Source organism: Rutilus rutilus (genome assembly GCF_951802725.1).
Source record: "Rutilus rutilus genome assembly, chromosome: 24".
Lineage (NCBI taxonomy): Eukaryota > Metazoa > Chordata > Actinopteri > Cypriniformes > Leuciscidae > Rutilus > Rutilus rutilus.
The window spans coordinates 22936552-22951051 of NC_140228.1; the positions used below are offsets into that span (position 1 = coordinate 22936552).

At 37.1% G+C, this 14500-nt stretch overlaps 2 protein-coding genes across 7 annotated transcripts in view; both read right to left on the bottom strand.

The window, feature by feature from the left end:
* kmt2ca (lysine (K)-specific methyltransferase 2Ca) overlaps positions 1-2240 on the bottom strand; it is a 144579-nt gene extending 142339 nt beyond the window's left edge. For all 5 annotated transcript variants that reach the window (XM_084399083.1, XM_084399082.1, XM_084399080.1 and 2 more), the window contains exon 1: positions 1859-2240. The gene's annotated coding sequence lies outside the window, so the exon portion shown is untranslated. The remainder of the gene's footprint in view (positions 1-1858) is intronic.
* A 4062-nt stretch (positions 2241-6302) lies between these two features.
* On the bottom strand, positions 6303-14245 carry xrcc2 (X-ray repair complementing defective repair in Chinese hamster cells 2). 2 transcript variants are annotated; one of them, XM_084398735.1, is made up of 3 exons: positions 14173-14245; positions 13764-13845; positions 6303-7400 (listed from the first exon to the last, which is right to left on the bottom strand). In XM_084398735.1, exons 1-3 carry the CDS (start codon positions 14209-14211, stop codon positions 6604-6606), a joined length of 918 nt encoding a protein of 305 aa, XP_084254861.1. In that variant the 5' UTR covers positions 14212-14245; the 3' UTR covers positions 6303-6603. The 2 variants fall into 2 exon arrangements, with proteins under 2 accessions (XP_084254861.1, XP_084254862.1); XM_084398736.1 differs by lacking the exons at positions 13764-13845; positions 14173-14245 and adding an exon at positions 7516-7642.
* Between the last annotated feature and the right edge of the window lie 255 nt (positions 14246-14500).

Consider the following 14500-nt stretch of genomic DNA (forward strand, 5'->3'; position numbering starts at 1 on the left):
AAATGTCCTGGCTCTTCCAAGCTTTATAAATGCAGTGAATGGAGGACGACATTTTGAAGTCCAAAAAAAGTGCATCCATCCGTCATAAAATAACTCCACACGGCTCCAGGGGGTTAATAAAGGCCTTCTGAAGCGAAGCGATGTGTTTGAGAAAGAAAATATCCATATTTAAAACTTTATTAGCTATGATAACTAGCTTCCGACGGCCGTACTCATCGATTTACGACGAAAGAGTAACCCCTGACCTAACGCACAACGTAATTGACGAATGTGGAAGCGCAGAGGAAAGAGCGAAACAAGACACCAGTCACGAATTAGCCTAGATGTCTAAAACGAGAAATTTTTAAAAGTGTGTTGCCCAGCCTTATTTATTTGAACCGGGAGACGCATCAGAGCCTATGCTACTCCTACATGGCATCAGGGGTTACTCTTTTGGCCTAAGACGACTTGCGTAGGCCGTCTGCCAGAAGCTAGTTATTTTGTTTTTAAATATGGATATTTTTCTTACAAACCCCCATCGCTTTGCTTCAGAAGGCCTTTATTAACCTCCTGGAGCCGTATGGATTACTTTTATGACGGACGGATGGATCCACTTTTTGGACTTCAAAATCAGAACTGCCATTCACTACCATTATAAAGCTTGGAAAAGCAATGATTTTTTTTTTTTATATATATATATATAATTCCGAATGTGTTCATCTGAAAGATATACACATAGGATCGCTTGATGGTGAGTAAATCACGGGAAAATGTTCCTTTTTGGGTTAACTATCCCTTTAAGTGTCTTTGGGTGGATGACAATACAACATTATTTACAATGCAATACAATACATTAACTAGCCTATATGAACATATACATATATATACATACATATACATATACATATGTATATAGTGTATTTAAAATGCTAACTTTTAACAATACTTTTACATTTTTCACATTTATTTTATAATAATTTAGCTGTTCACTTAAATATTCCTGTAGTGAGACAAAACAGATTTAAAAGAAAGAACGAAAAATATCCCACGTAGTCCCTTACAAGCTCATAAAAACTATTTAAAAGAATTGCACACGAATTAGAAAATAATGGTTGTAGACGCCGTATAACACGTCACACTGATCTGTCACTGCGTGACATGTCATGTCAACTAACCCTGTACAGCAGGAAAAGCATATAGTACTTCGTACTAACTTGATAAAAGCTGGCACAACTAAGGAAGTTAGAATCCCCAGTTATACAATCAACATGTTAAAGCAGCAGGTTAACCCTGGGGATAAATTAGCCTGGATTGAAGGAAACTAGTTAGTTTAGCAGCTCTTATCTTGACTCGAGTAAGATGGCTGGACCCATGTGAAAACAAAACAACTTTGTGCCACCAAACGTCGGTGTGACGTTTACTAAACAACGTCGTCCACACTTTGCTCAACTGAAACTAACATCGACATACAAACTTATTTTATAACCCAGATAGAAATTTTTCACGTTACTTCCTCGTTGTCCTTTAATGTCCCGTATGAAATGTAATACTTTCGTGTATTCTAATGGCGAGGGAGTTATGTCATTAGTTAAAGACCTCAATCAAATTAAAGACGTAAAGCCGCGGATTGATATATGCGCGCTCAGACTTTATAACAATCTGTCATTAGAATGTTTCAATGTTACTCTTCTCACAGTTCACACTCACACAGGCTGTAACTATCGCCACTTTCAAATGCAAACCAAAACAACACTTGTTTTTTCACTTCAAACATCAAAATAGCGCGCATTTTACCCAAACACAACTATAATCATTAACATATAAACAAATAATCACGGCAGAAAGCGTATGTAATGATGAAAGAGTAGCGAATGCTTACGGAATTGATGCAATTCTTTTTTCCTTTCCAGCTTCCAGCCAACTTAATTCAGAATGTAATCCAAAAAGAAACTTTTCCCAAAGCTCTCATGTGGATTAAGCGTTTGGTACGATATTTCAGGTCGAAACATTCCTCATTTGGGTGAAAGAAGCATAGTTTTCCTCGATTATATGAATTTTAAAGTTGTAGCGTTTACTCCATCATGGTGGCCATGTTTAAGAGAGACCGAAACACTGCCTGTCACGGCAACGGACAAATAGACCCACTTTAACGTTTAAGACAGTGTTGCCGTTTTAAACTGCGCACAACTCGTACAGAACATCTATAAACCGAATATATGAGGTGTGGTGTGCAAAACATGTACGTTATTTCTGTTATAAACTGCTTGGAGGTATTTTTAAAAAGTCTCACTGACCCTGCGGAGTGATACACTAGGACATACTCAAGGTAAAAAGTCTTCTCAGTCGTCAGCGGTGGGCGGCAAAACGCGGAAGTAGATTCTGGAAATTGAGCTGGATCGAGTCCATGTCGCCTATCAGCATAGAAAAGGCAGTATTACTTCACTCAGACCCTTTGATCATTTCCTATCGCAAAAACAAATATTTTCAGTTCTAAATTGACATTTCTTAAATGCCTGAAAATTATGCATTTTAGAACATCACAAAATACCAAATGTTAGAACTAATGTTTTTTGTTGTTGTTTTTTTTTTAAAGTAAATCCTGTACTTTCTATTTGTTTATAGGCTACATATATTGTGTAAATTGCTTTAAATTACAGCTGCATTCTTGACTTTGACATAGAGGCTGTATTTTTCTAATTTCCTTTACTCTGTATCACCCACTATTACACTACATGTGCTATACACTATTCTAAAGGCATACTGTAAGTAAATAATAACATAAGATAAATAAAATAAAATAAAATTAATGGGGAAAGGAAAAAAACAACAAGACAATGCAGATTCCACATATTTATTTTGACTTGGTAATGTAAATGCAGTAATAATCATAAACACACTTATTTCCAGGTCAGCTTTTTCTCTTTTATAATGAACATAAGCTATTCCATGCATGCTGGCAGTTTATACTTTCATTGTAATTAAAGAATATTCTTAGCAGCAATGCAGACAAATTCAACAGATATATGAACAGTATTCCATTTACAAATCAGATGATCGTTTGTACTCAAAGTTTAAACTTTCGTTGAACTACAGAAAATAAAACTCAGGATAAAGGAATAAAATACATAAAAGCAGTGTTTTATAAGTACATGTTCTGTTCTCCTAATAAAAAAAGAGGCTCATTAAAGGTCAAGGATTCTAGGGAAGATGTCCAAAGCGGTGCAGGTGCAAGAGGAAATGAGCTCCTTTGCCTGAAAGAAGCACCAGTGTTTGAAAGACAGTGTCTCACTGATGCTTTCATCGCTCTGCTTCAACACGTTTCCTCTTTCCCGCTCACTGAATGATCCATGCTGTGTGTGTGAGAGACCTAGCGCATGGGACTGGTTTAACAAGTAATACAATTTATTATTTTCAGTAACAAACACTTCAGGGATTTTTAAGCGGTACATTTACGACACTGAATCTTTATAGATTAACATGTTCTGCCCCTAAAATGTAATTTAAAAACGTAAACAATAAAGTAAAAGAACGATAACTACACTATCTATCTAAATAAGTCCTTAAAAACTTCACAACATTTTCAATAACTTCACAAATGAAAACCAGAACCTTGTTTTGCGCATTTGGGTTGTAGACTAAAAAAATAAAAAAACTTACCACTATTTAGGATAAATAATGACTTTGGGGGTTGCTGCCGAAAATAAACCGAAACATATGGAATATAGCAAAATATGGAAAGGGGCAGGGCTATTAAATGAATGGCAATAGCCAAAGACAACAATACAATCAATTCTTGAAGGATAAAATCAAGTCTCGCATCACATTTTTCTTGTTCAAAAAGCTGTTTCACTTGGATGTCACAATAGGAAAGAAAAGACGACCATAACTTCTGTTTCATGCAGACTTTAATTACACTTAGTCAACTTAAGTCAGCAAAAACTGCAGAAAAAAACAGCAATCAGGCCCTTTGCTTTTGCACAGTATTAAAACATTACAGAAACATAGTCAATAGTCAACCTATTCTCTATTTATGTCAACTTTGATTCTGAATAAAGTGTTTCTCCTCAGTTTTTTCTAAGTGAAAAACAACCCATTTCTGGCCTCATTATTCTTTTTTTGTTAGCTGATGAAGTGCTAAAGCTAAATGTAAATTGTGTGGTATTCGCTCGGTTCAGAGACTTCTTTTTAATGCACTGGGTAATGAGAGGATGTACATGGCCTCAGTTAAATGAGATACTTGTCTCATAATTGGTAGGAAAGTAGCCCATGTTTAATCTACAACAAAGATCATAGAATGACATTAAATGAATAGTTGAATAAAGTCGGGGGGTTTTTTGGGGTTTTTTTGCACAAAAAGTATTTTCGTCGCTTGATAAACTTAAGGTTGAGCCACTGTAGTCACTTGGACTATTTTAACAATGTTTTTACTAACTTTTCTGGACCGGCAGAATGAAATTGCCTAGAAGCCTAAAGGAGTGAGCCAGCTCTCAGATTTCATCAGAAATATCTTAATTTGTGTTCCGATGATGAACGAAAGTCTTACGGGGTTGGAACCACATGAGGGTGAGTGATTACTCACAGAATTTTCATTTCTGGGTGAACTAACCCTTTAAGGCCCTGTTTTTGGTCAATCGGATCACAAGTAGACAAGGGAGACACATTCCCGTTTATGCCTCTTTTGTCCACTTTCAACCACTTCTGTCCTGCTTTATTCAAGGGGAGGGTCTGCTTCGAATGCTGTGAGTACGTGTTAGAAATCAAGAATGAAATGAACACCATTGTTTTTGGTACGTTTTTCATCTTAAAACCAAATTTAGGTCTTCAACTGGCAAAGTTCAAATCCCGCCTGGCTAGCGCAAGACAAGTCCCATAATATTAACACATTAAGTCAGTAGGCGGAAAGTTGGAGGTCTTTTTTTGGCTGTCCAAATGCATTCGACCACATGAGCGTCTACATTACGCCAGTATGGATGCGTCAAATGGGTTTTTGACTACCTCTGGAAGTGGTCGAAAGCGGACAAGCTTAAAACGTTTTAGACCCTGCTTACACCTGTATTTAGTATAGTCCACTTGTGATCTGATCTTAATACCAGGTGTAAACCAGGGTGTTGCTATGCAGCATTTTGTAACTAAATTGGGTTGCTAGGGTGGTTTCTGAATGGCTGCTTGGAAGCTGCATGATTTGAGATATTCATAGAAAAGGCCCACAAAGTTTAACAATCAAAATTGACAATTCTTCTTCTTAAAGGAATATTGCAGTATTTATTGTAAATTGTTTATCTGTGTGCATCATTATTTTTATTAATTTTTTTTTACATTCTTGTGTTCTCGTAGTCTTTAATCAAATAACTTCCCCTCCCCTTGCAGCTTCATCTGTTCTTTTCTCTGATGACGCGTTTACTGGCACAAGGGCGGGAAAATAACGTCCAGCAAACTGTCACTCACACGAGACAGCAATAGCAAACCAAGATTCAACAATCCAATCAATTCTAATGAACAAAATCAAGTCCCGCCCAACATTTTTTAGAAGAAGCTGTTTCACTTGTCCAAGAAGCTGTCAATAGAGAAGAAAAGACTATTGCAACTTCAATTTTATGCCGACTTTAAAGGGATACTCCACTTTTTTGGAAATAGGCACATTTTACAACTCCCCCAGAGTTAAACAGTTGAGTTTTACCGTTTTCGAATCCATTCAGCCGAACCCCGGGTCTGGCGGTACCACTTTTAGCATAGCTTAGCATAGATCATTGAATCGGACAAGACCATTAGCATCTCTCTCAAAAAAATGAAGGCGCTGCGTCATATCATTACGCCTGCTATACCCATGGTACGACAGCAAAGTTTCTTGATTATTACGCAGGAATGAGAGTATAGTTCCTAGCCATATCAGCCTAGAAAATCGCAACTTTACATTTTCCGTCGGTCTTAGTACACGATGTAACTACAGAAGAGTCAAGTTTTAAATTGGAAAAAAATCGAAACTTTTTCGTCATTTTTTTGAGAGAGATGCTAATGGTCTTGTCCGATTCAATGATCTATGCTAAGCTATGCTAAAAGTGGTAACGCCAGACCCAGAGTTCGGCTGAATGGATTCAAAAATAGTAAAACTCAACTGTTTAACTCTGGGGGAGTTGTAAAATGAGCCTATTTCCAAAAAAAGTGGAGTATCCCTTTAAGAATTAGGGGTTTGTTCAAATCCATAACAGTTTTCGAACACTAATGCATCTAATGCATACACTTACAATTAGTACACTAGTGATGATTCACTTCGCAAACAATAGCAAATTTAAATTGAAGTCATCCATAAAATAAAATTCCTTAATGAATGGCAAACATTTATGTTTTATTTTTTTTCAAGAAAGGTACAGTAAGGTCCTCATTAGCCATTAATCTAAACTAAACTAAACCATGAATCAAAGTAGTTTTCTGTATTAACGGTCCATATAAATCTTGTCTTTAATAGTAGTTTAGAAAGGAAAATAGAAAAAGTATTGCACTGATAATTAAACACACTGACAGACAATAAGTGGACATTTTTAGGACAATTTTCTTTCGCCAAGTAGCCCTCATAATTGTGACAACCCAAAAGTTCATGTGTCCTGTGCTGAGAGGTTCAGTACATGCTCACTTGTCACATACAAATTTAATACCGTCTTCCATGACATGAAATGAGCATCTTTTGACACCTTTGGTCATTATGCTGGTGCATGCTGTGGAGAAAACCTGTTTGTGGTCATTTGACACAGGACTTTTAGTGAACAGCATCCTGTGAGTTACTATTCTCTGCCATGCTCTGCACAGGTAGGGCTTGTCAAAGTCTGTAGCGCTTTCAGCTGACCTCCACCTGTGAGATGATGATAATGATGATGATGAGCAGGGCACATCTGACACCCCTGGATCAGATCCATAGTTCCTCATGATGGCATGAGTGGTGGCGAAAACCACGATGCCGTAGTTTCTGCGGAGTCTGTCCAGCAACTCGGAACACTTTCTTAGGTTAGCCTCCTGACAAACAGTGCTCTCGCCGCCACTGAATCTGTCCACCCAGTAGAACGCAGAGATGCTGTCGATGACCAGCAGGCCGACGGAGGGCTGGCTGGAGAAAGTGTTTTCGAGGTAGTGCAGGGTTAAGAGGAGCTGTACTGAGCTGTTGCAGTGCACTACAGACAGCCTGCGCAGACATGAACGCACCCTCTCCTCTGGTTCATTTTCAGAGCCGTCACTCTCCTTTAAGTCTTCGGCCAAACGTCCCTCCAGAGCGCTCACTAAGCGCAGCATGTCAAAGTGGTAGTCCGTGTCAATGAAGACCACCCCGACCTCCAGACCTCCATTCTGCACTGGCATGATGCAGCGGATGATCAGGTGGTACAAGGTTTCTGTCTTACCTGCGCCCTCCATGCCATGAAACTCCACAACGTCGCCTGTGCGGATGCAGAAATGAAGTTCAGCTGTTTGTGCATGTAAATGTTTTGCAAAGTTACAAAGCAGTTAATAAGATAGTTAAGATAGTTGATCTCTTCAACAGAAAACACTTGCCTGAAAACACCTTGTTTGCAGTCCTGCTATTATTTCCGTGTATATCCTACATCACCATGTTACATATTTGCATAATGAGAACAGTTGGGTAAGTGATTGTTGATGTTGAGGAGACGCTGTTTTTTCACTACGAGGGCAAAAAAATTCATGAACTTCCAATACCGACACCATAGTTACCATAGATGTAACACTGTTTACAGCTGTTCAAGAAGCCTCGGAAGCTAAAACCCCATTATGGTAAAGCAGTTAAATTTCCGATATACACTATGCGGTTGACCAATCACAACAGACTGGGCCAGCTGATCAATTGATGAGTGGAATGGAGAAAAAAAGCTAAGTTATTAGAAGTGAGTTTTTTAACTTGAGCGCCACAGTTTTAGAATGTCGTTTCATGGGTGAGAAGCTGCAAAAGACATAAGACAAGGGTGCAACAGTCAAGCACATCCACCAAACATAGAAACAATAGGAAAAATAACGTAATGGAATGCAAAAACCTGTAAAGAACTACTACTGTATGTTTCATATTTCATCTTGCATGATGGTGACAGGCTGAAAGCTGCTATTATTTTCTGTTTTTACAAAGCATTTGCTGTTAATAATAGCCTTTTACTGGTGTTATTGATTGCTTTTACTTTTTGGCTAAGAAATATTAAGCAATTTTTATTTTATATTATTTCTGAGTATATAGAATATGTTTAAGAAAAGTTTGTACTATATTTGCCTTCATATTTCAGGCATATTTTCTGCAAAGATATAACAAGATATAACACCTGATCACTTCAGGTGTGGTGCACTTGGAATATAACTTTTATAACTTTTAACTAGATGGTTAATAAAGAGAATGTTACTTGAATCATATTGTAGGTGTTAAGTTGACTAGCTAAACATAAAAAAAAAATCAAAATCGGGAATTGGTCAATCGTTCTGAAAAAAAAAAATGTTTTGATTATTTTTTTGCCATATCGCCAAGCCCTACTTGACTCTCTCTTGAGGGATGAGTCGAGCATCAGCACTTCGTGGTGAAAAAAAAAAACTCTGCAAGCCACAAATCTAGCTATCTGTGCCACAATGCACACGACCAGTGCGTCGGCCGTTCTATGGTTGCTATAGTTGCCACCGGAGGGGCATCTGTGATAAGGAGAAAGGGGGAAAAAAAGTCCTCAAAGCTTTGATCTCACAGTCTGACCTCTTCTGTCTTCCTGACAAGGCAGTCGTAGAGAAGTTTACAGAGCTTAGGTCTCAGTCAGCAGCTTTCAGGAGATATATCCCTCTCTGGGGGCCTGTGAGGGCTGAAGGTTATCCCCTTAGGGTTGATGCAGGATGAACACAGTTATGTAGGGCAGTACAGATTCCCTCTACTTCATTTACCTCTCTCCCCAACTTCTGTTGGGTTTTGAATAGAGATGTATGCGCCCCTTTGGATGGGTGCTCTACTATAGCCTTGGTTCGCCAATGTTAATAAGTAGAGTAAGCTCGCCTCCGTGCGTCCCTCCTTGTTATCTGTTGCATTCTATGTTCTAGTGGTAAAAGAAAGCCCTTGTTTACACCTGGTATTAAGATGCACTTTGGATGATCGGATTACAAGTAGACGAGGGAGACACATACCCGTTTACACCTGGTGTTTTAATCAGTCTCTTTTGTCCACTTTCAACCACTCCTGTCCCTGATTTCTTCGAGGGGAGGGTAATTTTTTTCAGATCTTTCGATCTAGTGGACAAAAGAAGCTTGCGCATATTACATATGAACTCGACCGGAGACGACGGAAAAACATACACAGAGCAGCAGCTTTTGTATCTGCTCTGAAAGCCTCAAGACCACATTTAACTCTGTGAGTTCGTGTTAGAAATGGTGAGAGAACATTGTGCTTGGTACGTTTTTCATCTTCAAACCTTGTCTGTAAAGGCCTGTCTGGTCTTTAACCGACGGTAGGCTGTTTTTTTTGGTGGCTGTTCGAACACATGTGCATTTACAGTACAACAGCAATCCAGTCGAATGCGTTTTCGACTACCTCTGGAAATGGTTGAAAGTGGACAAGCTCAAAACGTTTTAGACCCTGTTTACACCTGTACTTAGCGACATCTATACTTGTGATCCGATCGACCAAAGCGCATCTTACTACCAGGTGTAAACAGGACCAAAAAGATGAAGATATACTGGGTCTTAGGTAGAGAGCCTTGACACAAGGCAAGGTATGAGTTGCTCGCCCCCAGTTAAATTGAGGTCTTTAAGTAGGGCCTAGGCTCCCCTGCGGCTTCCTTGTGGTTTAAAGCCTGGGTGATGAGAGTTATCGGGCAAACTGCATTATGTCCCGCTCTCTTTTGCCTCCCCTTGCCCCTTTAAAGGGTCAGAATGTATGCTCCCCCTTTAATGAGTGGCAAATACGAAGGGAGGTGTTAGTCACTGTGGTTTTTAGCAGCTTGCAAGCTCCTTATGTTAGGCTGCTCAAGAACACCTTAAAGTAGAGCAGGGTGAATGGAACAATGATGGGCAATCTGTTTTGTTTAACTCCCTCCCTATATGTTGTTGGGTCTTGAAGAAGGGATATATGCTCCCCTTTGGTAGGGTGCTTCTATAGGGATAATCAGTGTTACGAACTGATGAGTAGAGGTGGATCGCCGATGGCATTCCTCACCATTGTAGCATTATATAGTTTAGCCATTAACTTAAGTTAATCCTGGATAAGTGCTTCTACTCAAGTTATGGTATGAGCTAATCTCCCCTAATCACTCTAGGGTTGTTAAAATTGAGTAAAAGCTCCCCCGCAGTAGGTACTCCCTAAGAACCTTGTCAAATACTGGTGTGATATGCCTGACATAGCTGAAGCTCTGCTCTTGGGGCTGTTTAAGGCAGAGGCCTGTCCTGCAAAGGAGGGAGGAATGTGGAACAGCCGTGACTTCCCTTGCTGTAAAGCACAGAAGCTTGGCCATCTTTCCTAGAATTAGGGACTATTGGCTTAGGGAGTAGCACTACTTTAATCACATGGTATGCACCCATGGGATTGACACGCTTCTGACTCCGGCTGAGTAATCCGTAGAGTCAATTTATTCTTTGCCTACTACATTTGTGCATGTTCACAGCCAAGTGAAGAAGGCATTCCCTCAGCTTGGTGTAGTGGGTATTGATTCCCCATAGCTTAAAAAAATGCAGCATCAAAGTTCCACTACAAAAGGTAATGTTTCAGGTTACGTCTGTAACCCTGGTTCCCTGAGAAGGGGAACGAGACGCTGCGTCTCAATGTCATACTTCTGGTTTGCCTGCATCTTTACTACAAACACAAGAGATAATGACGTGTAATTTAGGCGCTTTTATACTCACGAGTGCTCCGCTTGTGACGTCATGGACTGCCGTCTGCGAATGATTATTAGCATTTGTTTATACATGCCTCAGACACCTGTCATGATGATGGCGTTCCCCATTGCGTCAATACCAAGTAGGGCTATCAAATTACAATTTGGCTTAAATTGTATGATAACATAAGAACAACTGCTCATCGGTTCACAAGGGGTGGAGCGAGAGGGGACTGTATTATTCCCCTCAGAAAGTGTACATTTATTCAGTCTGTATTTTTTGTTAAAGCTGCACGGGAATGGTTCTCCATCCCATCAACAATTAGAGGACTGAATATATACGGTTCTTTTAAGTTTCATCTTAAAAATGGCTAATTAACATTCAGCACTGTCAACATTAGAATTTGTTTTATTTGATTTTAGCCTTCCTGTAATAATGGCTCATGGTTATTTTTTATTCTCCTGTCGCTATCTCTCTGACCTCTTAAATAGCACAAAATTTGTTTAAATAAAATGTTCTATTAATATAATGTATTTAATATAATTTATTGTGTGCGCAAATAATAAATGTAATAAATTATAATTTATAATTTAATTAATTAATTAATTAAAATAATAAATTTGAATAAATTTAATGCAGTGTACTAATATTTTGCTCATGCCCTCTTGCGGCATCAGGAGCGAAGCCAAAAGTTTTTTTCCCCCTAATTGAAATTATACCTTTTAAATTAAAATATAATTTTAATATTAGTAATATTTAATTCAAATTTAGTTTTTCAGACATTTTGACATCCATAATACCAAGACGCAGCATCTTGTTCCCCTTCTCAGGGGACCAGGGATATTCGTAACCTAAGCTGTTTTTAATGAGTTTTTGTTTAAACGTCTGAAATAAGGTCTGTGGTTAACACAAGCTTAAGATATTTTCACATTTTTTCTACAACATAAAATACACGAGTAATAACTCCTTGTGATTTTTATAGATTTTTAATTGTCTTGAAAAAGGCAGTTGCTAACAAGTGGCTAAATGGGACTTGTCGGGAACATTAAACGTCATCACGGCAAACAGGTAAACTCAACTACTCAAGTCCACTTTTACAGACTTGTGTTAATAATCGAGCTGTTGCAATCAATTCTATCTCAAACTTTCAAGAATTTAAAAAAAAAATAAAGACTAAAAGAGTTTTTAGAAGCTTAATAGTGGTGAGTTTAAAACATGCAACCATGGTGTAGTTCGTTAATAGCCTAACTTCTGCTTCAAAATTCAAAAAGTTGAATTCACTGAAAAGCTGAAAAAGCTATGTTCGTCTGTGAAGATTATCATGATGAACAAAAATGTGTAAAAAATCATAAACTTTTGTTATTCACAAATCTTATTTTCTGCAATATTTTTTTTTTATTATTATTGATAATGCTTACTATTTATACTATTTAATGCTAACTTCCAGGTTGCCCCACAAAAATACATCATCACTGCAGCATTCTATTAAATTGCTGAATTTGAATTGAGATCCAAACATCCAAACAGGATGATACATTTGAATTTGAAGGTGAAATGTGTTATGTCATCACTAGTGGCACCAAATGGTACTGCAAAAATTATTGTTTACAAAAAGGTTTCTGGAACACCTTTTAAATTTTTTTTTATGTAATAAATAATTAAATGACAAAAAAGAGCAAAAACATATTCTCCCTCTTTAGCTTATGAATGGTTTATTAGTTGCCTCTATATAATAAGCTGAGAAAAGAGAAAATATTCAAGTTCAATTAAAATTTTATTAATTCATTTTTCAGTATGTATTACCCAGAAATATGTTCACGCAGACAACATATGAGGTATTCCAGAAACATGAATTGATATCAGTAATCAATGTTTCAACTGCCACCAATAGAATTGTTTTAATTAAATTAAATTCACGTTGCTTTGTTTAGCGCTTTTCACAATACACATAATTTCAAAGCAGCTTTACAGAAAGTGCATGAGTCCATATTACATTTTAGAGTGATCTGTTATCAGAGGTAACTGTCTAAGTTATGTATTTCAGAAATGTACATATGTAAAGTCATAGTTAGCTAAAAATGTATTAATTTAAACAATGTAATAATTTAATGCAGAAACAATGAGCTCAATGAAGTAATGAATAGGCTACTTGTTTGTTAACAAATTATTATTTTATTTTTTGAAGTTATGTAAAAACAATATTGTGGACATTTTGATGGCTGTGAACAAATACGTCTAATCTCTAGGACTGGAGCGTTGAAATATTAAAACAATTCAAATAATCGCACCTAACATTAAAATTGTAATCATAAATATATTGTTGCACTGAATCTACAAATTAATGTGGAACCAACATAAAAACAGTATTTTAAATAGTTGGTCTATAATGCGTATGAATGGCTTACTTACAGTTGCCTCTGCATAAGCTGAGAAAAAAAGAAAGAACATTTGGAGAAAATCTAAGGCTGGTCTGTTTTTTGTTTTGTTTTTACATTTTTCCAGCCACTTTATTATGTACACCTGTTCAACTATCCTTAAATGTTATCATACACACAACATATGATATGACGTATTTCCAGAAAAATTACATCATATCATCTTAACTGCCACTTACAGATTTTTTATTTATACGTCTTATTTATAATTAATTTAGCTTTCATTTTATAGATCATGACCGTGGAAGAACACTTCACTTCGCAGAAAGATCTAACCGATCTGAAGTTTTGATTTCAATATTTATTTTTATGTTAGTTAAACCAATGCTGTGGACATTTGATGATGAGAACAAACATGTCTAATATTATCATATTAGTCAAAAGTACTGATGTAATTAATGTATGTTTGTTTAATTTAACTAGTTTTGTACTAATGAAATTCCAATAACTTGTATGCTATGGATAATTCAATTCAAATTCAAATTCACATTCAATACATGAAGGGTGAGTTTGATTTCACTGCACCTTGACGTGGACCGCTGTCGACAGGAAATATATTGGGTTCAATGTCCCTCAATGACGGTCGCCCCTCAAGTCTGCTTACCAACTGGAAAAAACACAAACATTGGTGTTTACAGCAAAAAAATGCATAGCTAGTGGCTTTCCAGTACTGTCTATTGTACGACCCCATTCATACATAATGCATGAACATGTCTGAATAAGGTCTGGACCTCAATTTGTACTTCCACTCCAACAAAGATTTTGTTGAAAACTGTCATGATGATAATTTGAATTAACCTATTACAATGCATTTACAGGAATAGTTCATGTTTCTATACGTTTAGCCGGTTTTAAACTTAAACATGCGTTAAAATGTATTATTTAATTGTAAGTTTTCTTAAAGCTTTAATGTGAACTGATTTGTCCGATGTACCTGTGCGCCATTCTCAGCCATTCTGACTCGCGCTGTCATTTCGGTGCTTTTCGCGCAATTATTTCATGAATCTATTTCCTGATACATAAGCGTTCGACTACATTTCAAAACAAGAGTCCTACAATTTCCGACAACATAATATTGAAACCACACAATAACATGTATTTGTATTTAACTTTCTCTTTTATTGTATATTTTGCCATATTTTATAGAATATGAAATCATTTATTCAGAGATTGTGCAGAATCCTTGGATGTGCACCGTTTGAAGTGGTAGCTTTCACTTTTCAGTTTTCTTCTGGACTTTCATGATAATTATAGATTATCTA